At 39.7% G+C, this 23,538-nt stretch overlaps 1 protein-coding gene across 3 annotated transcripts in view; it reads left to right on the plus strand.

Moving 5' to 3' along the window:
• The first annotated feature begins 2,115 nt into the window (after positions 1–2,115).
• The window catches only part of dock8 (dedicator of cytokinesis 8), a 55,173-nt gene continuing 33,750 nt past the window's right edge, over positions 2,116–23,538 (plus strand). The window contains exons 1-6 of one of the 3 annotated variants that reach the window (XM_026186334.2): positions 2,116–2,498; positions 14,693–14,792; positions 18,841–19,016; positions 19,413–19,484; positions 19,680–19,788; positions 23,275–23,484. In XM_026186334.2, coding sequence (XP_026042119.1) covers positions 2,446–2,498; positions 14,693–14,792; positions 18,841–19,016; positions 19,413–19,484; positions 19,680–19,788; positions 23,275–23,484 — 720 coding nt within the window. In that variant the 5' untranslated portion in view covers positions 2,116–2,445. The remainder of the gene's footprint in view (positions 2,499–14,692; positions 14,793–18,840; positions 19,017–19,412; positions 19,485–19,679; positions 19,789–23,274; positions 23,485–23,538) is intronic. The other 2 variants (XM_026186333.2, XM_026186332.2) reach the window with 2 other exon arrangements.

A 23,538-nucleotide genomic window follows, 5' to 3' on the forward strand; every position in this document is an offset into this window, starting at 1 on the left:
GCTATTTTAGTTATTGTCATGGTTGTCCGTTTTGAGCCCTGAGCTTGTTTGTTTTTTGTTATTGTTAAGTATTCTTCGTTTGGTTATAATCCATGGTATGTATTTCATGACTGTGAGTTTTTTGACAATATTTAATTGTTATTCCCGAGCCTTAACTATGATTCCTTGTTTGGACTGAGTTTTGTTTATTTCTATGATTCTTCTCGCATTCTGAGTTTGGTTTTTGATTCTGTTTGGGAGTCATCCTTGGTTTTGTGTAGTCTCACTGTGTTATCTCCTTGTATTGTCAAGTGTCTGTGTGAGACACTTGAAAAGTGATGTCTTTCAGATTAGTATGTTTTATTTTGATTTGCCTCTCCTGTCTTCTATTTACTTTTACTTCCTGTAGCTTCTTATCCTTGATTAGCAACAGCTGTTTTTGGTTACCCAAGTCTTTCCCCTCTTCTTTGATTTTCATTGCCTCTGTATGCATAATTAAAGCCTCTTTTTGTACTTACACTGCTACCTGTCCATCTGCTTCTCTGTGTGTATCCCTGTCCTTGTTTGTATGTTTCTTGGCAATTGTGGACCATACTTTGTTTCCATTTTGGAATGTATGTTATTATGGGCTTTGTAACAGTCTAAAATAAACAGCTCATCATTTGTTCTTGTACTCTGCTGCTGAGCTCTGCTACACTCCAAAACAAGACAGTTATGTTCTGTTTAGATTTTCTTTTCTTTTCTTTGTGTGTGTGTGTGTGTGTGTGTGCATCCCCTTGATGTGTTTTCCAGTGTTTGTGAGGCTTAGACCAAGCAAAACGGCACCATAGCATAGACTCCCATAGGAACTTATAACTTCTGGATTGCATAATTTCTTGTTTTTGTGGCTAAACACTGCGTGAAACATGGAGAATAGTGAAAAATATCTTCCCCCCCAAATAATGTGTTGTTAAAAAACTTTACACTTTTTAGAGGTTACATACTCAGGAACACTTGCGATATACAACAAGACTTCAGCAAGAAGTGGGAGAGAAAAGGTTGGAACAATAGCACTGTTATCAGATTTAAGCTAATACCGTGAGGTGGAAGAAGTGTGTGTGTGTGGGTGGGGGGGAGGGGGGTTATGTACAATTTTGGTTTATTTTGAATGTCATCCCTATTGTCCTATTTTTTTGCTGTTTTGTATGTGAGTGTATGATGTGTGTGTTGTTGTTGTTGTTTGGGTTTTTTTGCTTTTTGAACATTAGGTGCTTTGCACTGGTTACACTGAAGCAGTATAGTTAATGGGACCCTTTCTGTCACAATAAACATACCGTTAGTTCTCTTAGTGAGAGACTATCTCTCCACATGCTAGAGAACAACTTATTCTTTAACTTACTAAGGTTTCGTTAAGATGGCTCTTTACTTAGTTTTAAACATTGTCTGCAGACTTTTTAACATTTTGACAATTTTACAATTAATGAATGATCAAACAGTTTGCTCCCACCTGTTTAATTAGCTCCCAAACTCCTGATGCTTACATTTGTTTTTTGTTAGTTTGTCAATGTCTAATATCTTTGTTCATTTTTGGTAAATAGGCTGTAATCAACTGAAACAATGGAGTTATACATAATATAAAGACATGCCCTGTTTTTCCTGTATCCTTATGAGTCTACATTATTGCACCTACTCAGTAATCTTCATTAAAACCAATATAGCTTTTTTTTTTTTTTGAGCAAGTTACAGGCCAGCAAGGCATTTATAACAGTTTATATACCAGCAATCTTTTTTTTTTTTAGCAGATGATTTGATTTGTGCACCATCATACTGGTGGCACGATGCATAGCAGAGATAATCTACACCTATGTTTGGTTCAGGGTTCCACCGCCAGGGTTTGGGTTAAAGCACCTTCATGTGGTTACGGTTGTGGTTAAAAGTGAATCTGACGTTTTTGGATTTGGACAGAGCCAACCTATCAAACAAGTGTATTTATTTGGTTTCCCTCTCAGTCTTAGTGTCACGCCGAAAGTGGTCAGCGCTTTTCTCTCTCTCTCTCTCTCTCTCTCTCTCACACACACACACACACACACACACACACACACACACACACACACACACACACACACACACACACACACACACACACACACACTGAAGGAAAGCGCTTGTTAAAGCTCACCACGGCAGCGAGGGAGCGCGCGCGCCTCATCCAGCCTGTCCCATCACATCCCCTCCCACTCTCGCACCGTCGATGTCTACCTCCCTCTCTCTCCCCCTCTGTCTCCACGGGATGGCTCTCATTAAATGCGGAAGTTTACACCCAGTTAAGCTGCTGCCGCCGCCGCAACCAAGATGAGCGTTGGTGTGACAGTTGAGCTGTAGCGAAGCTGGAGGAGCGGTGCGTCGGAGAGAGCGACGGTGCCAAACCGCGAGAAAACACCAAAGCCACCAGCGACACCGTCGCCGGACTGGACTTCAGACTCGCGTATGGCTTCTCTGGGCAGCGCAGATCGGCGGGCTTTCGCTCTGAAAATCAACAGGTAAATGTAGAGAAATTATAATATAGTATTGGGGGCACGGTTTGGTTTGGTTTGGTTTGGTTTAGTTTAGGAGTGAATGTGAAGTCTTACTTCTCCTTCAGGGAAGTCCAGAGTGAAGCAGGCAGCCACATGTTGTGAATGTCAATGCTGCAGGTTGATTCACTGTGTCCCGGGAAAAAAAGAGAAAAGAAGGCGGCCTGGAGGATTATAAACAGCCAACTTTACTGCAACTTTAAATGCTCAGAGAATTTATGGCAGGTTATGATTAACTTGTGTTAAGCTTACAGTGGCAGCCATGTGCTCAGTCGGTCATGCATGAATTTGTTTATTTCTTGCTCTTTATTTACATACATGTCAGATTTGAGCAGCATGCTGAGCTTTTATCACCAAACTAAACGATTTGCACATTATTTATGTCACTTCCTCCTCGTGAGGATGCTGATTATATATATCTACTGTTACTAATGTGACCATTTCCTGTATTTTTGGAGGGCTGACTAGCTCATAGAGCTTGTATAAATGACTAGGGATGTGGTCATAGTTCCTGCTGTGACACTTGAGCAGGTGTGGAGGAAGTATGTACATGGAAGCCTATTGTGTACCATGCCTCCTGTGCAGTAGGGTCATTTAACAAAAATACACTATTTATCTACTGTGATGGAATATATTTATAAGGTTCTGTAGGGCCTCCTTTGAAATGGTAGAGGAGGTCAGTTTGTGTGGATCAGTTTAACCCTGAAAAGGTTTTTTGTTTTTTTTTGGTCATATACAGCTTTTAGAAGTTTTCATATGTGTAATGCTTAAAGAGCCATATAGTAGTAGCCATATTTTGTGAAAGATGAGCACACTGGTTACACCAAATGTTTGATACTGTCGATTGACAAATCACTTAGTCAAGAAAATCCATGTTCTTGTTTTTAATAGCCTGGAAGAATCATGACGACTTGCTGTGATGTGATGTGCTGAGCAGAGCTGAGCTCAGCTGCTAAGGGATGTGAGAGATCTTGGGTCACAGCCTGAATCTACTGATGAGCCAGCAGAGAGGCACTGATTAGTGGCTGCTGTACTGTAGCACCTTTTCATAGTAAAAGAGCAACGATGGAATAGATTAACACTCACTGTGATTAGATTTTGGATATTCTGCTGCTATTCAATGTGACATGAGAACCACATTGATTTATAACCCATATTATACTTAAGGGTTGTATCCTCCTGAAAGAATCTTATTGTTGTCGAGACTGAAGGCACTGATGCAGATACTTTAAATATCTGTTGTTATGTTTGCTTTCAAGTGCTTGTAGTTAAGGGGGGGGGGGGGGGGCTGGCTGGGATTGAGTTTGTGCTGATGTCAGTATAAAGACTAAACAGGTGCTCGATGCAAGTGAAAAAGAGAACAGCAAAGTCGATCACGGAAATTGATAATGGTGGAAAATGCATGGTGAGGGGGAAATGCTTTTGAGTAGATGGCAAGTAAATGCTGAAAACACTGATGAAGATTTAACACAAATCTATGAGTTACACTGGCTGCTAACTGAGTTGGTTTTGAAATCTGATAATGAGTACAAACTACTGCACTCATTGTGGCTACCATGATACTTAACGTTGTTTGGACAATTGTTGGAGAAATTAAAGTTCAAATGCACTTGTTTGAAAAAGTGCAAGCTAAAGTCAGATGTGAAAGGGGGAAAAACCTAGAGAGCCATGCAAGGCAACATAGTCCATACATAAGCAGCTCACATGAACAAAGAGGAACAGTTGTCACAAGATGAACCTGATCTATGCTGTCTGTGCACTAGTAAGCTGTAAGACCTGTTATTTTCCATGTCAACAAATCAAATCCATATTTACTGAGTTCTTCTTGTATGTTACTTGTATTTTATATATTAATTATGAAGACTTCCTTCCTTGGCACCTCTTATCAGGATGGAGTGCGAAGGAAATCCTGCGACCTGGGACACTAAGTCACTCACTGGTTTTACTTCACTTTTTTGCTAATGGCAGTTTAAAATCAGGAAATGTGTGTTTCTTCATAAGCATATAAAAAAAAAAAGAGGAATGGAAAACTGCAGTGAAAATATGTCAGTCAAAAATATAACATGAGCTGAGTGTCCAGTTTTTTTGCGTAGACTCTAGGTAGCTGCTGGACATTTAATATTCCGAGATTGAATGTGATTGGACTGAAGAGCATATGGTAACAGGTGTGAGGACAGCTGTAGATGCTGGGCCTCTGTCTTTCAATACGCTTCAGCGAGGAGGGGGGATCTAGATTGAATTTCATCTGATTTCCTCTGGGTTTTTTCGCTAATGACATCTGTGAACCTGCCTGTCTGTTGGTGGGCCACTGAGTTATGAGCCAGTGGAGTGTCAAAAAAAAGCAGTTTCCTACAAACTTTGGCTAAATGTGTGCAGATAAAGCAGTCGGACTAAGCTGGAAATTATAATTCCTTACAGCCAGTTTTTCATGCTTTGAGCCTGCCTGTGACCTGAGCCTTGCTAAATGACTGCTGTGTTTGTGCGTGCCTCCCTTTGACAGGAAGCTGAGTCGTGATTGTGCTGATAGCACTAAGGCCCATTAAGTCTGGAGACATATGATAGTATGAGATGCACACTGGGGGCATCCCTTTGGTCTGCTTTCCTGCTCTTGTCATTTATACCACACTTCTGTCTGTTTTCCTGTGTTTCCTCCCCTGCTCAGATTAAGGAAAAACACTGAGAGGAGGGAAAGGGTTTTAAAGGTTCAAGGATCTACCTATGTCTTGCTAATATAGATAATTTTATGCTTGGTGGGAGTAATCAAATTTGCCATCTCTGGGGCTTATTGATCAGAGATGTTGCTGTGAGGAAGGGGGTAGAAGCAGACTCTGTCTGAGAAACACTTGGGTATTGATTTCTAAAAAGCTGGAAGGAATACACCATATGCACACATGGCAAGTGGAGACCTGCAATGTATGACATAACAAAAAGGGGCCTACTTCTTTGGGGTAAAGGGTTCTTGCTCTACAAGTAGGTGTGGTGTGAGGATTAACAGTATTTCCTCACAGCAAGAAGGTCCTGGGTTTCCACCACCTGTCCTGTGTGGAGTTTGAATGTTCTCCCTATGCTTGTGAGGGTTCCCTTCAAAGACTGGACCTCAGAACTGCACAAGAATTACACAACTGTTGTGCCCACAGATAAGGAAATTCTCCCCCAGCATGATCTAATATAACTATACAAAAGTCTTGAGCCAAGCCTCATTTTGCTAGGAAAATTGGGACAGTAATTTGTTTAAGCTTAAGCTTAACAAGTCAATATTTAGTATGTCCACCTTTATTCTTCAACACAGCCTGAACTTACTTTAGCAAGCTTTCTTGCCATTTTGTTTAGCAGTCTTCGGGAAAAGTTCTTCAGGCTTCTTGAAGGACATTCGTAGCTCTTCTTTGGATGTTGTCTCTTATTCTGTTCTTTGTCAAGATAATAACACACTGCTTCAATAATGCTGAGCTCTAGGCTCTGGGGAGGCCAATCCGTGACTCAGAGTTTTCTATTTGTTTGGTATTATTGTCAAAGCTGATAAATTAAGCTGTCACCAATCAGATGCTTCCTAGATGGTACTGCATAGTGAATCAAAATCTGGTGGTGCTTTTCTGTGTTCATAATTCCATCCATTTTGACAAGATCTCTAACACCGACTGAAATTCGGCGCCAAATCATGACAGAGCCTCCACCATGTTTTACAGGCACTGTTGTACATATTGTGCACGTTGACCATTTGAACCACAACTTTAAAACTTAGAGTCATCACTTGGCCTTTTCTCCTTGTTTCCCTTGCTGAAGAATGACTTCTTGACTGCTGAATTTTATTTCCTATTACTCAAGGACTTAAACAGTATTTGAAAGTCATTATCTGCTGTAAATAGTTTTAAAAGCTTCTTCTATTGTGCTTTTGAGAGATTCAACTAAAGAACTGGGAAAGATTTGGTGTTTTTCTGACAGACTGAGTAATAAAGTACCCAAAAGATACAATTTAAAATTGAGTCTTTCCTAAGTTGTCTATTATGTGTAGGCACAACTTAAGGTCTCTTGAGTTAGGTACGTATGTTCGAATGATTCATACATCAGTGTTAAGTGGGTCAACAAATAAAACTTTCTGCTAAAAATGTTCAGATAAAAGAAATAGATTGAAAACTGTTGAAAAAGCAGATAATGTCAAAAGAAAAGGTTTAAAAGACCTTCAGAAAGCCTAGAGAGCTATTTTTCAAGACCATTTAAAAAAACTGCAAGAAAGTCTGGTTCCTTGGAAGCTAAATATAAGGAAAACAGGGGCAGCCCGAGACGTTTTACAGTACTCTATAATTGGTAAATGGTAAATGGTAAATGGCCTGCATTTGTATAGCGCTTTTCTAGTCCATAGGACCCCAAAGTGCTTTACACTACATTCAGTCATCCACCCATTCACACACACATTCACACACTGGCGATAGCAAGCTACATTGTAGCCACAGCTGCCCTGGGGCGCACTGACAGAGGCGAGGCTGCCGGACACAGGCGCCACCGGGCCCTCTGACCACCACCAGTTCCCCTGTGTCATCTGATAAAAGTAACCCATTGTTTACTGACCAATGAGGGGCGTACCTGACATCTTGTGTATATATTTAACCCACAAAGCAGCTTCAACAAAAATTATTTATGTCTGATAAATGATAAGATATTTAGCCTTGCTGTCCAGTCTCAGTGTCTTTGAAAAGGAGAATCTTATTTTTTCTTAAGAACAATGTCATTGTCATAGTATGACAGTGAAAATAATGCTGACAATATCGTAACAGCTGATCCATTAGGGAAGTCTTACAGACTGTAAATGTCTAATTATTCAAGCATGTTATCATTCACCAATTTTTTTTTTGTCTAATAAGGTATGAACTAATCAACTGTGTTTATAATTGAAAAATATCAAAGCTGATTAATGATGCTAAGCTAGGGTTTTATTGTAATTGCAGCATTTTGTCTGCACAGTATGACTTGTGAGGCATTTTAAGCCCTTTTACTAACAAATAACATGATTATAGTGTGAGGCTTGTTGTGTCTTAGCACTGAGCCTGATCTCTCATCAGCAGTTCAACAGTGGCTTCATACTGACTCCCGGGGAGCAGCTGTTTTGATAGTGCCGTCCTCATCAGTGTTGATTAAATTTTCTAAAATCATCACTTGGGGAGGAAAAAGGCAAAGAAAACTACTTTTAATGATTGTCTTCAGGCTTTGTGTTCAGCTAGGAAAATGTTTTCTTAATAGTGATTCAAATGTCATGTCCCCAAAAGGAGAATTTATGAGAAGTTTTAATTGAGGTTTAGGGTGATCTAAAAAGCCTATAAGCATGTTTTATGTGTCCGTCAGTAACACTACAAACACACACAATAAGGTTACTCAAAGATATTAAGTTACATAGAAACTCAAACAATGTTTTCATATGCACTGTGGTAACCTGGTTACTGTAAAACTGAATATATATACAGTAATTCAGGCAATATAATGGTGAAATCACAAGTTACTTTTAGATTTTTAAAAAAAAAATAATTTTATATTATTTTTTTAAGTTGCCACCTTGCTTTTTTGCTGCTTTTTGTACTGCATTGCACCTCAAATGCTTTCTATTTCATTTCTGCTTATAATTACACAATGAAATGTAGAATAAAGGAGGTTTATGACCCCAGAGTTGACAAAAATTATGCAAAAATGATGACAAAATTAGCAGTCGTGAAAAAGTATTAGCCCCCTTTCTGATTTCTTAGTGTTTTGCATATTTGTTATACTTGCATGTTTCAGATCATCTGTGGAACCATGCAGCTTCCACTTTGGATTTGGGACACAGACACCGTCTCTACTTTTAAGATCAGGCTTATCAAAAACACTCTCTCCTTTTTGATAAAGCATATAGCTGGGGCTGGATCCTCCCTTAGTTATGCTGCAATAGGCGTAGGCTCCTGGGGAATTCCCATGATGCATGAGTGTTTCTTCTTCAGTCACCTTTCTCACTCACTATGTAAATATAATTGAATTGAACTGAAATTGAGTTGTACAAAATGCAGTTTTTAAACTTAATTAAGGGAGAAAAGTTAACCAAACCTACCTGGTCTTGTGTGAAAAAGTAACTGCTTCTCTTGTTAAATAATGAATTTGATTAACCACATTTTTGTAAGGCTGAGTTTCCCTAAACACACTCGGGCCTGATTACTGGTGGACCTGCTGAATCAAGAAATCGCTTAAAGAGAACCTGTCTGACAAAGTGAAGCAGGCTAAAAGATCTTGAAAAGCAACACATCATGCCACGATCTGAAGAAAGACCTGAGAAACAAAGTCACTCTCTGTCAGTCTGGAAAGGGTTACAAATCAGTTTCTAAAACTTTGAGACTCAATTGAACCAAAGTGAGCGCCATTATACACAAATGGAGAAAACTTGGAAGAGTGGTGAAGCTTTTTCCAGGAGTGACCGGCCTACCAAAATTACTCCCTAACCCTAACCCCACGACGACTCATCCAGGAGGTTGCAAAAGAACCCAGAATGACATTAAAGAACCGCAGGCGTCACATGTCTCAGTTAAGGTCAGAGTTCATAGTTCCACCATTTTAAAAAAGAAAAAGAAAAAGAGAGGGACTATGGAAATGGCATCCATGGCAGAGTTCCAAGACACAAAACATTGCTGAGCAAAAAAGAACACAAAGGCTTGTTTCACATTTGACAAAAAAAAAGAACTTTTTGGAAGGTTTGAGGAAAGGAACATCATACCAAAAGTAAACTATGGTGCTGGTAGTGTGATGGTCTCGGGCTGTGTTGCTGCGTCAGTACATGGAAGACTTGCTGAATTCTGCTGTCTACCAAAACATCCTGAAGGAGAATATCTGGCCATGTGTTTGTAAACTCAAGCTGAAGTGCACTTGGGTTCTGCAGCAGGACAATGATCCAAAACAAACCACCAAGTCCACCTCTGAACAGCTTAAAAAAAACAAAGACTTTAGAGTGGCCTAGGTCAGTTCTGACCTGAATCTGATTGAGATGCTGTGGCATGACCATAAAAAGGCAGTCCATGCTCGAAAACCTTCCAGTGTGGCTGAATTACAACAATTCTGCAAAGATGAGTGGGCTAAATTTCCTCCAGTTATTGCAAATGCTTGATTGCAGTTGTTGTTGTTGTTGTTGTTAAGGGTGGCCCAACCAGCTATTAGGTTTAGGGGGCAATCACTTTTTTCACACAGGCCCATGTATTGTTTGATGATCTGAAACATTTAAGAGTGACAAATATACAAAAAAGAGGAAATCAGGAAGGGGGCAAACACTTTTTCACACCACTGTAGGTGCGTGATGTCTCCAAGATTGGATTAAATAGGAAATGGTGAATGCTTAAACATTGGAGTCTTTTGGATGCTTTTGATTCCTGGCATCCACAAATTCACCCCAGTAGGAGCCAGGCACCTTACATGATGGTGGTGGCTGAGAGTTTGTGTGAGTAGGTGAATGAAAATGTATTGTAAGGATCTAGCTAAGGTTAAAAGTAGGTATATACAGTAATGTGGAAAGGTCTTGAATCAGCCTTTAGTTCTTTAAACTTTACTAGGGAAATGGGTGCAGAGGTTTATTAAAACATCTGCAAATAAACATATTGTACAATTCTAAGAACTTGGAAAGTCAATATTTGGTATGAACATCTTTGCTGCCTGTTGTTCCGTTCTCAGTCATCATCGCTGCTTCAGTAATGTTGAGGTTTGAGCTCTGATCGATTTCCCTATGGGGAAATTGGCTTGCAGTGGAAGTCAGACATTTGTACACACCACATGAAAACAATCACATCAACATAAAACACAAGCACACAATATGCAGACATTTTCGCTCTTCCACACTAATTTGGCAACCTACATTGGTATCATAATTAAGCTGTTGCCACTCAGATACTTCCCTGTTGGTATTGCACGGTGGATCAAATCTGATGGTGCTTTTCTTAGTTCATAATTCCAATAATTTTGACAAGATCTCACACCATTAGCTGAAATGCACAAACCATGACAGAGTCTGCACTGTTTTACAGATGGCTGTAGACACTTAGAATCTACTTGTTTCCTCACCTTCTCTGTACATACTGACAATGACTCTAACCAAAAGTCATTATTATGCATTCAAAACTTTATAAAAACCTGTCACTGATTGTCAGCTACTTTTCCACTGAGACTATTTCTGATGGCGCATCGGCTTCATCAGATATAGTCTGAGTCCTGTTAAAGACATGACTTTTAGATACTGTTCATCTGTTGCAGTTTTATGTCTGCCACAGTTGTCCTCCAATTGTCTGGTTTCCTCAATTCTTTTTAAGAGTACAATGCACACCATATTGATATAGGCTGCTAGTAACAAAGTGTCTAAAGATGATCTAGTGTCTGGTTACTTTTTTAGGGCAAGACATAAGAGCACAGTGGAAGTTGGCAGCACCACTGTTGGTATTCTCAGAGATCTCAGGCTTGCAGTTCTGTATGAGAAGCTGGTTTAAACCAAAGCTATTTCAGTACTTTTCTTTACTCAGCAGGATCTGATAGATTTGATGAAAGGTCCTACAGTGAACATTTTTTTGCTCTTAGAGTCTTGACTTTTATTCAACCCTGTTTATGAACTTTGCAGTGCTTCCAGTAGTGGCAAGTATTGCTTAAAATCAAATATTTGTCCCTTTATAAAGTTTTGTCTCTGGGTTGATCCACAAGAAGCAATTCCTTTTTCCAGGAATTGTGTCTTTATGATGTCTTACTAAAACCACAATCAGATACCAGTTTTTGCTAGATCAGCGATGCAAGCTGTTTTTGGTGTTATTTTGCTTAAGTGACCAAAGCTCTGTTTTTATCTTTCCTAACAAAAGCAGCTTTGGTTTTATGTAGCAAAGGACGCCAAGACCCATCACCACTGAAGAGAGACACAGATGCTGTCTGCTGTGTCAAGCTGTTTGTGTAGTGGTAAAAAAAAATGCCTGCTTGGATCTGAATACTGTTTTACTTGCCTTGTCTTTTTATAGACGGGCATTTAATCTGTATCAGTGAATGCGTAGTAGCACATGGACCCATGTGCATATATTAGCTATACTTTATGTACAGTATGTGTTATTAGGTTGTATGAGCTAGAAAGTACCAATGGAAGATATGTAGAAATGGCACAAGTTAGAGTGGTTAAGGGCATGTCTTTATAAAGTCTCATGTAATGAGAAGGGTTATTACAGAGTTTATATCGTCTTGGGTATAAACTCAATACACCCACCAGACAATCTGCTTTTGGACAAAAAAGCCTCAGCCTTATTGGATTTTTTTATTAGTTTTGTCATGAAAATCTCAACAGTGGCTTATTCTGATTTCAAAGAGACAACATGACAGAAGAAGAGGCATTTGAGGTGGGTGATTTCTTTTTGTGTGTGTGTCACTTAGGTCTCCACAAATAGATTTTTTTTTTAAAGCTTATTATACTGCAGCCCCTTTTAAACCTCATCTGTGTATGCAGTTCTGACATATTACATACTAAAACTGTAACCTGGCACATTCCCTTTAAGGAGAGCGAACAGAGATTAGTTTATTGATATGGAGGTACAGGGTAAAGGTGTGTATGCGAGAGTCCTCCACAACCAGTGTCCACCGTGTTATCTTGCGAGGGACAAACATACTGCTCTACACTTGTTCACTAGATACCGCCATATGATTGTGTGCGTATACTGAGCAGACATGAGGTGTGAGCGTTTTTATGATATGTGTGTGTAACTTTGTAGACTATAATCAGGCCGCAGCTGTATTTTGACTTGCATAGTGGTTAAAATATATTTTAAACCATGAATGCAAAGCTTTTTTTTGCATTGCATTGGTGTTGCTGTTGCTAATCTGGTCAATTGATCAGCTGTACCTGTTCGTGTGGGTGTGTGTCCTCTAATCTGGCTCGTGTGATTATTTTACAAGCATATTGCTGCAATATGTGTTTGTTTTTTAATGTACACAATTAATTCTTTTTACTTATTGTGCAGCACCACTTTCTTAAAACTCTGTTTTAATGGCCGTGAGCAGCTAGCTATGGCTTTAAATAAAAATGCTGCTGCAGTGCTGGACTTTGGCCTTTGTGTAAATTGTGTATACTGTTTTCCCACCCATGCCATGACCTTTTCTGGCATTCAGTTATTTTATTGACTCAGCATATTATGTGCTTTAGAGGGGGAGGAGAACGTGTTATAAACAGCATGACTGAAACAGGCTCGCTCAAGTATAGTAAACACATTCATAATAATAGTATGTCATGTTGTTAGCTCAGTACAGTTCAAAAGTCTTAATCCGCCTCTTATTTCCAAGCAGCCAGACTTTCTTGGAACTTTTAAAGCGATCTTGAGCAATAGTTTTCCAGGCTGTCCAAGTTTTTTTTTTTTTGTTTTTTTTTTTGTTGGACATTGTCTGGTTTTGCAGTAATTTTTAGTCTAGTTCTTCTACCTGATGATTTTCAGAGGGATGGTGATAGGGGGAAAGGGGATGAACCAGTGAACCACATGAATCACAAATTAATTTGGTTTTTGCGTTGCTTGGCATATTGTGAATCGCCTCCTTAAAATATTTGGGGAAACTGGACAAGTGGAGGACAAAAGAAGAAGTGGCAGGCCTAGGGGACAATAGCTGCAGCAGATGAACAGTATCTGAAAGTCATTCCTTTAGGTAATGGGGAAAAAATCTAGTAAAGATCTCAAAGAGGGCCTGAGAGATGCCTCTGTCATGGTTTAGAGTTGCTTTTTAGCCATGGTGTTGGGGGTGGAATTATGAACACAGAAAAGTACCATCAGATTTTGATCCATCATGTAATGCCATCTTGAAAGTATATGATTGGCAACAACTTCATTTTTGATTACAATGAAACGCATTGCCAGTATAGTAAAAGCATACATGGATAGAAAAATACACAATAGAACATCATCAGTCATGGATCGTCCTCCCCAGTGCCAGGACATCAACATTATTGAATAAAGGTTTTCATGCCATGTATTGATTTTTAAGCTTATTAGAACTGTGCAAGCTCTGATTTTGCCTGATGTACTGTATTTACATGCATGTTTATGTGTTTCAGTACACCCCTGCACCCATTTCACATTTTCTGAGGAAATATAAAGAAATGGGGCTTGGCTCAAGCCTTGCACAATACTGCGTGTCATGTTGTTAGTATTCATATTATGCCAGTTTGTTTTTAAGCTTTGAAAATTGTACTTGTTTTGTAATTCTTTTTCGAAATTTCCATGAAAGTGCTCATCAGATTGTGCATGCTCCATGATTCTGTAGCTTCAGTGGTTTTGACATACTGGCATTCCTTTACAGCATTTGTTATTAGTTTGCGGTGATAATTAGTAACAGCGATGTTGTAACAATGGCCAAGGGGACTTACTGAACCCGTGAGACTGACCACAGGCGAAGCAGTCGGGAATGTGACCCATTTGCTCAAGTCTTTGCCCTCTAACGCTTCCCTGTGCGTCAGCATTACAATAAACTCTTTCTGACGCTTGCATATGCAACAATACACAGAAAATGGAGTAAATTTAACAGAAGACGCACACGAGAAAACTCAAAATGACATATACTTACACATACATACACAGACTGGGGTTTTGTTACTGAGCTGCTGTTGCGCAGATTTGGGTGGGGCTCCAGTGATATGGTGGATTAATTAGAAATAAGTAACTAGTGTATTAGTGGCCGTATCATGGAGATGGAATGTGTGCAGAAAATCAGGGCACTGTTCTCCCTTCTTATTGGTAAAAGCTACAGGCAAACACAAACACCATCTACCCAACATATTTGAATAGTACTCCATTCTTGTGTCATGTTGATTTCCTGCTTGCTCTGACCCTTACAGCGGGACACCATATCATTCAACGCAAGCATGACAAAGCCTCTACACAGCCAGCAGCGGTGGGCTTCTGTAGAGAGTGAACAATAGTTGAATAGGAACACCATGGCTGGCCGATTCGACTAAGAACAATTGCGGAATTGGTGCTGTTGCATCTGTCATTAAGATACACTATGTGTGCATGTGGTTGGAATTATACACAAAAGATGAGGTTGTAGAGTTTTTAATGCTTGTTTTAAAGCAAACATTCCCTTTAAAACAGCACACAAATATGATACTCTGGCTCATGAACACAAAACCTTATAAATCTGTGTTTTCTAACATTTTGTTTCAGGCACTCTTCTGCAGAGATCAGGAAACACTTTGGTGGGAACCATGGCTTGCATCACAGCCGAACCAACTCGAACGCTTCGGCCACAGTGTGGCTTACTGTGGTGAGTTTCCTTCTGTTAAAAGAATTCTTTTGCTTTTGGAGTTTAGTCTTTTGTTTTATTCAGCAGGAAATTGTCATATCATCCAGATTTGAACTGCAGGCAGATCTCAGGAAAGGAATGTTAGCAATATGAACTTTTTTTTTTAAGTATTTTTTCCCAGTTATGCTTATATTTCCTTATTCAAATGCGTAACATGTTAAGTGTGCTGTAATATTACATCTATATATTATTACTTCCCTTGTACCAGAGCAGTAGTGATGAAATCCTAGTTGAAGTGGGGGAAAAATCATGCTGTGACTAAAACATCAGTGGAGTGGCTTCCTCTTATGCTGCTTTAGTGATTCTGCTTATACCACTGGAGAGTTATAAGTGTATCATTTTCACATCCTGCCTTTGCTGTCATTAGCTCTGGGACTGTCTGACTCGGTGTGGTGTCTCACCTTGAAGATTATGCTTTGAATCCTGAAACAGTTCTTCTACAGCATGAGCTGCTGCTTTTGCAAAGAGCTGCCTGCATAGCCGTTTACACCGGCCTGACGCTGCTCTTTGGCTTAACATGCGTTGAAAAATGTAGCACATACTGAAAAGACTTGAAAGTCATTATGGCAGGTTGTTTTCTACTCTCCTCATTTGAAGCGTGACAGAGAACGATCCCTGCCCTCCAATGCCCACAGACAGAATGATGCACAGTAATCCTTTGCGGGGATTTGCTCCCGCTGCACTCTCTGTAGTACCCTCTGAACCTCTGTCTCTGCCTCCCAGCTTTATATGTTCTGCTCTCAGTCTTCTCGCTTTTCGTCTATTTCCGTCTTTTCCTCGCATCTTTTCTTCTGTGTCGCCCTACATTTCTCTCATGTAAAGTTCTCTAAAGCTTGCAGTTGTTAAGTTTTGTGACATATATTTGTGTTTGAGTGACAGAGCTTAAACCCTTAAATAATGTTTTTTTGGGCTGTTTTTTTTTTATTTTTTTTATTTTTATTTTAGTAATGATTCTTGAGCTTTCTGGCTGACAGGTCTTGAGGAGAAGTACTTGAGCCAGCTGTCCTGACCCGGCTTGTAGCATGCAGCATGGTTAATCTGTAACCTGCTTGAGAAATGGGTCAGTGCCTTGGATACTGACAGGCACTGGATGGGCGCTGCCTACCTTGCAGCTTATCCAGGCAAATCTTCAATATGTCCGGATTTGGGATGCGGGAGAGGATTTTTAATACCATAATCTCTGGGATGATAGTTTTACATTATTCAGCAGTCCCGTCTAGCACAGGGATGAGGGAGGGGTGCTTGTTGCTGCAGTTGTTATGCGGATCACTACGTTAATATTGACTGAACCTGAGTTGAAACTGTTGCCTGGTCAGAGACATTAACAAATTTAAAAGCTTGCAGTGTGTGTGTGTGTGTGTGTGTGTGTGTGTGTGTGTGTGTGTGGCATGCACATGTATGTATCTCTAGTTTCTGTTCCTGTCTGTTGAAACACCAGTTGATGGAGGGACGCCTTGCTGATGTCACTTCCTTCAGTGTTTTGTGGTTTTGTCCCTTTCAGCTGAGAACTGTAATGTCTAAAACTGATGTCTAAACGTTTTGTGGGTCTCTAAACAGTCAGGCTCCAATTAAAGCATTGACTCTGTGGCTTCTGATTTATTTTTGCTAATGCTGATGGTTTTCTTTAAGCTTCTAGGTCTATGAAGCCCACTTTAAAGGGGTTCTGTGCATTGCACTGTGGCTTAGTTTCACTCAAAAGCACTGAGCGCCAGTAGGTACACAGTGTAGGTTCCCCATATCCGGAGTGCGCCATTTTGTACACTTCCTTTTTATGGTGTTCAGTTTTCAGCAGGGTAAGTTTGCGATGTCGGCTTGAGCTCAGTCTTTTTGTGAAACTAGAGTGAGATTTTGCTCACATATCTTCTGTCATGTTTACTGTAGCTTTATTTTCTCTTGGGTTCTTTACATCTGTTTCTTTTTTCTGTGTTCCTCCTGTATATCGACAGCAGTAATGTGCTTCTAAAAATGGTCATTTTTACATGAAAATGCTTTATTTGTTTTTTTTGTTTTTAAAAAAGCTTGTCTTATTTAATCATTTGTGCACATTCTTCACTGAGTTTTGTCACATCTTCCAGCCGTTCATGGTTTTCACTGCAATTATTGCACCTGTGATCAAGTTTGTCAAAAACGTCTGGTGGCTGTTGGCTTTGCAAGGAAAGCTGGATTCTTGCTGGCACCTCTGATGACTCCACAGAGCAGCAGGCACTGATCAGAGGCATGCATAGATTTGCATTCATTTGTTTTTGTTAGCCTCCATACCAAACAAGAAAAAGAGGCCATGTTACAATGATTCTTTGAACTTTGAGGCATACAGCCAGAGAAATGCACATGGAGTCAGATGAAGTTTGCTACTATAATGAGGTTGTCCTCTGTAGAGAGGAGGAGTTAGTTTTTTTTTTCATACCGGAGCCCTCTCATTTAAAACAATAATGATATAGTTCTTCCTTCTGGCTGTCTGTGTATTCTTTTGTCATGTGTTGCATGCTAAGCATTAATAATCGGCCGTGTGCAACAACCTGCTCGTCGTTGCTTAGTGGAGGAAAAATATCCCTTAGGGTGGGTTGATGTGCAAAAACATGTCTGAAGGCAAATGGAATTTGCTCAGCTTTTAAAAGTTAAGCACAGCAGTGACTCATGTTTTTCTGCAGGTATTTCCACCTCTTATGTGTATACATGTTATCTTTTACTGTCTATACCAGTAGCTGGTTTGGCCCCCTGTTTCCTGTCTGCCTGAAGACACACTTTCTCTCACAGTTTTTGACAGGCTATCTGTATTTTACCTGTATGGGACAGTCCGCGTGACTGAAAACTGAAATATTCTTCTAAAAAATGTCTGACTGTTCTTGTTCAAATTCATACTCTTAGAATGGCTTCCTTTTATTGTTCATCAGTTTTGGGGGTTTTTCTTTTTAGTAATTTTTCATTATGACATTTAGCCCATTTCCATGGCTCAGATTAAGCACAGTCACTAAAAATATTTCCATCAACAACAAAAACAAAACTAAAAAACTAAAAAAAAAAAAAAAAAGCTTTCCGTCTGGGACTAGGCTTAAAATTGGTCTGGAAAATGTAGCCATTATAGGATATGGTTCTAAACCTTTGTCCTACCTCAGCTAACCCCTGATGATTATCAGATTGGAGGTCTGCCCAGTTTGCTGCAGTGACACCTGCTCCATGCAGGTTCCTTTTTTGTTTTTTTTGTTTATTTTTTTAACGACCACAGTCAGCAATGCACGACAAAAAAGGACGTGTGGTGCGCTATCTCATCAGTTGTGCTTCCCCCCCCCCCCCCCCCTTTTGGTACACTTTCTAATGATTATAAAAGCTCATCTGTGTCAGAGTACAGATTTGTTAAAAGGCTTAAATATGAAACTTTCAACCCATTTATATTGTACTTTGAAACCACTACAGCTTTGCTTTTGTGATGATCTGATGTAGTAGAGGTGGAGTTACAGTTTCTGTCTAAAAATAGGATTTAAAAACACACACACACACACACAAACAGCCTGAATGCCAGCTTGTTCCGGTTTCCGCTTGTGTAAGTCCCTGTGTCTTTTGTTCTCAGACAGGTATGAGGTATTAGAAAATATTCATGATTCAACATGTTTGGTTATGCTTCCCTTTTTCTTCTCTGTAGTGTGTCTGAATTTGACAAATGGCTGTATAAACTGTAAAATGAAAAGTGTTTGGTTTTCCATTTTGCTTCTTGTAAAAGCTTATAGTTAGGGCTGGATCAGGTAACCGTGAACCAGTGTTTAGATACACTGCAGTATTCCTGCAATAGGACTCTCTATAAGTTTACACATCACTCTGCATGTAATCATTAGTTATTATTCATTTGTTGCTCTCTTCCATAGTGTCCTCTTTGTCTTGTAGGATAGCACTGGTGGTTGCCAGTATTTTCTAGATATTTAATTTTAATGTTGTTTTTTTTTCTGATATGTATTCTCACTTTTTTTTTCCATCTTCCCAATCCCAATATTTTCTCCATCATTCTTCGATTCTCCAGCCTCAGACGTATGATGCAGTGGAGCCCTTGGACCTGGAGGAATTCTTCATGTCGCAGTTAAAAAGTGGAGACTCTGCCCTGATGCAGGAATTTGGAGACTTTCCTGATGATGACCTGAAGGTGGAGCAGGTGGAAAAGGAGTGTCGCACTATTCGACACTCTGTCCCAGAGGATGGGTATGTTACAGGCCAATGATTGTTAAATAAGAGGATAATTTATGAGTCAATTAACATGGTTTTCTAGAGCTCACAAAAAGCCAAAAAGGACAGCGTTTTTTACTGACAGGTTTCTCTGAATGTCTTAAAATATTGATTAAACTGATGTTCAGAGGTGGGTAACAAGCCTTTATTCATCTTCCAAAGAAGTTTAGCAGATTGTTTTGTAATAAAATAAATATTTAGACTGTCTCCCCAAATTCATTGTAAAACAACTTTCTGCACGTTATCTTTGCTTATTCAGAGTATTCACAACGTGACCATGAAGTCCAAATTAAGACAGGAGAAGAATTCAAAGTTTTCAGCTGCTTGCATGTGTCTGCATATCTCATTGTCCTCATCCTTATCTCTTAACAGAGTGGAACTAGATCCGCATGTAAGAGACTGCATAAAGAGTTACACCCAGCCGTGGCTCGTCGTCTCCAGAAGGTAAAAGACTGCGTGTCCTATCTGATACATTCTTATGTTTACATGTTTCCTACAAAGACTCTCATATTCACTGCACACATGCACTGCATAATGCTTCAGTGTTGTTATCCAGACTGGTTCAGAGGTCTTTTAGTTAACCATGAATGCCCTTTTTTGTGTTTTTGTGTCTTTTCTGTCTTATGTGTATGCATGAAGATGCCAGGGGGATGGCTGGAGTGTGTATTCAGAGCGAACTGGCCTACACAAACTTCTTCGGAAACAGACCTTTGAGTCGGATTTTCAGCCAGAAAATCAAGAAAAAACGGTAAGAAACACAAACACACAGTCATGTGCTAAAGTTTTAGTTTAGAGGTTCGGATAAATAACCCAATAAATATTGAGTGTAAGTACCCTTTTACTTAGCCTGTGTCTTAACCAGCACCCTGTTACTCAATGAAGGAGCCTTCCTCCTGTTCAGTGTTGCGTGCAGCATACTATGAAGAAACAAGTCCTCACTGATTTCCTTCTCGGCCTCTTGTGTGCAGCGTGATGCTTCAGACATGCATTGTTGCTGTAGTCTCAGTTTACAGTTAGGTCGTCACATCTGATTTTGCTTGTTATTATAGAAACAGGTTTTTGACTAGATGGTGTTGCTTTGGTTTGTTGGTTATTACCACTTTAGACGGTCAGAACAACTGTGTAATTTGTCTATCTGCAGTTGTGATGTAACTATTATTTGCTGAACAACAGCCAGCAGTGAGAGATGGTTTAGTTTAGTGGGTTTTTTGTTTTTTTGTCTAGCTAAGCTAGAATATGAGAAAGTTAATGACTTTCCAATCTAAATACTGACAAGAAATGGAGTAAGTGGATTTCCCCAACAGCTTAATGCTATTTTTAAGCAGAACTACAAGAAAAGTTACTTGCCACAACTTGTCCTTGAATGACAGTGCATTGGAACTCTGATAAAGTGACTTCTGTGTGGCAAAGACATTGTAGTGAGAGCAGTATGGTAGTCCATACTGATCAAGGCTTGGGAGACAATTGTTGGTGTGAAATGTGAGGCTGGGGGGAGACTGGGTTGGGAGACTGAGCGGGGAGTGGGTGGGGGTTGCTTTAATAGAGAACACAACAGTGTGTTGTTATTCACATCACTCTTTTTTTTACCCTACACAGTGGCTCTTTTAAGTTTAGTGCACCACAGCCCTGTTGTGTGTAACCTGTATTATATTCAGCATTTTTCAGATCAGTAGCTGCCATCCAAGTGTTTGGATCTTTCATTATGGATCCTTGCCTCAGTCCTTCACTGAGCCAAGTTCACATCCTCTCTGTGCCCTCTCAGTCGCTTATTTGTCTTATAGTGGCCAAATCCCAGCTCCCAGAATCACACAGTCGCGGCCAATCCAAGTCCCAGCCAGTGCCACTCCCAGTTCCTGGCCCAGCCATCCCTTAGCCCCAGCCAGTCTCTTGTTGCTTCATCCTGCCAATTCTGACTAATTACCCAAACCAAAAGGCCCTCATTACTGCTGTAGGCTTCCCATGATCTATATGCCAGAATGAGAGTGACAGAGAGGGGAAGAACAGCTCTATTGTCCTTCAGCACTTAATAGTTCTCTTCTATGGACCAGTCTGCTTTAACAATCATGGCGTGATGGACTCTTGGAGCCTCAACATTGTGAAGCTTAAGCAGACTGGAAACTCAGTCAGTCCTAGCCTGTGGTGTGAGAGCTGGGATATGAATTTGATGGATGATAGGAGTGAAAGAGACAAGGAGAACGGGTGGCAAGAGGGACTGCTCAGATCAGGATGCAGCTTGGGAGCAGTGAGGTTATGACCTGCAATCTGGCTAAAAGGTCATATGACAATTTTTGGGGTTAGAATCTTGAACTCGTGTCATTATAATTACGGTTGTGCATACGTGCTTGCCTGGATACAAAGGCTATCGCTTCAACTCAAGGTGAAAAGCTCAATTCGCAAATCTCGACACAGGAAATGGTTCAGGGCTGAATGAAACCCAGGCCCCTTGCAGCCCTTTGGCATATGGGTTGCTTGCTCAACTGAGTTAGCTACAGCGGTGCCCCACCATCCTGTTTTTTGGGGGTTTTTTTGTAAATATTCCAACTACAGGCAGTGATTCATATCCCGGGCACTCTAATGCTACTTTTAGGAAATTTGATTTCTTTGCAGATATTTACTTGGCGACAGGGGGTTTTATTGTTTGTTTTTGTTTGTTTTTTGTTTTTTTTGTTTTTTTTTGTTTGTTTTTTTTAAATGAAATCATTGATCCATTTGAAGAGGTTATACACCAAATTAAGTTACTTTTGTAGGTGGACTTCCTTATCGTGCAATGCCTTTCTGAGAGACCTCCCACTTATGATTTCTTACTTGAACCATAACAGCAGATCAAAAAACATGATTTCAATGGGGGAAAAAATCTGATCATGTGATCTCCTTGTGCAGTCAGGCTGGTTTTGGTTTTTTTTGTGGGGGGTTTTTTTTTTCTGATTCTGGTTTAGGTGGAGGCATTGATGCCTAAAGAGTTTTTAACATGTAAGAATCTTTTATATGCCAATTAAAACTGCTAAAAAACAAAAACTATAAAAGGTTGACCCTTTTTTTTTTTGGAGTAATAAACGAAGAAGCTTGCGGTGCATTTTAGAATACTTGACTGAATATAAAGTTTTACATACAACATTGCTCACAACTACTCAATAGGTCTCCCTCTGGATGCACAGAATGTGTCAGTACAATAGTCAAATTCATCACACACTTTTGTGAGCAGTTCTGGTGTCAGTGCAGCCATTGCTGTTTTTATGCCATCTACCAGAATCCACTCTTTCTGACAGTACGTGTTTCGATCATTACTAGTGAATGGTGGCGGGATTAAAGCACTTTTGAAATCAGATTATTTTTAATACACTTCATTTTTTTTTAAAAATTAGACAACATATTCAGATGCTGTTTTTTCAAAAGGCTTCTGAGCACATTTATGAATCACATCACATCTAAGTGTCAAAATTATGCCGCTTTTTCTAGCTCTGGGTTAGCTCAGTTAGCTCAACCCTCTATGCTGTTCTCACTTTTGTTGAAAAACCCAAAGGCCTGTTGGGAGATCTGATTACAGAATTTGATTAACTCATTTAAAATTCTGTCAATATCATATCAGGAATGATGAGTAACTTATACCTCATTACCTTCTGGCCCTTTGTTACTGATTGGCTGGTCAATTTTTATGTATCAAATATTAAAAAAACAAAACAAAGCTTCTTGTTCATAAAAAATTAAGGATTAGTTATACACACCTGCTGAATATTGTGAAGTAACTCAAGTCATTTTACTCTCTTTTAAATACAGTGAACATAAGCACAGCTATATGCTGTGTCTTCTATACTGAGTAAGCCTTGTTTAGAAAAGTACAAGAGCCTGTCATTGTCTCAATCTAAAACAGAGGCTGTCTAGACTGACTAAATGCCTGTTTTGTTGTGTCCGCTGACCACGTAATAGTGGAAGCTCTATTTTTAATACAGTGCATGTTGATGATGGTTGATAAAATGCTTTTCCAGCACGGTGTTGATATGCTGTTGTTACAAACAAGGTTTGAGGTAAATGCATGGTTGTCTTTTTCTTTAAACCAAGGGTGAACAACATGTGTCTACTAATCTTGTTCCTCTGGATATTATAGTCCCATAATTTGGCTTTCCTTGTGCTTTCCTGCCTTTTTCTTCCACTTCCTTGTGTTTTCATTTTATTTAATTCCTCTCCTCCTGGCCATGACATGACCCTTACCCCTGCTCTTATTCTGTCATTGCTCCAGGTCAAGTCACCAACTCTAGCAACGTTGACAGATGACTCTGGCCACACACTGACCTCCTCTGACTTTAACTTGCGGTGCCTGACTCCAGACAAGAGAGTTGAGGGTCTTCTGGCTTTCAGCAGCCATGAAGAGCTGGATCGTTTAAACCAGGAAACACGGCAAGGGAACAGACACCCTGAGCTGTTTGCGCTCTACCCACCACCTGATGAGGTGAGATATAAAAACAAAGTTGTTTTTTTTTTTTGTTTTTTTTTCCATTAATAT

The sequence above is a fragment of the Astatotilapia calliptera genome, chromosome 12 (genome assembly GCF_964374335.1).
Source record: "Astatotilapia calliptera chromosome 12, fAstCal68.1, whole genome shotgun sequence".
Lineage (NCBI taxonomy): Eukaryota > Metazoa > Chordata > Actinopteri > Cichliformes > Cichlidae > Astatotilapia > Astatotilapia calliptera.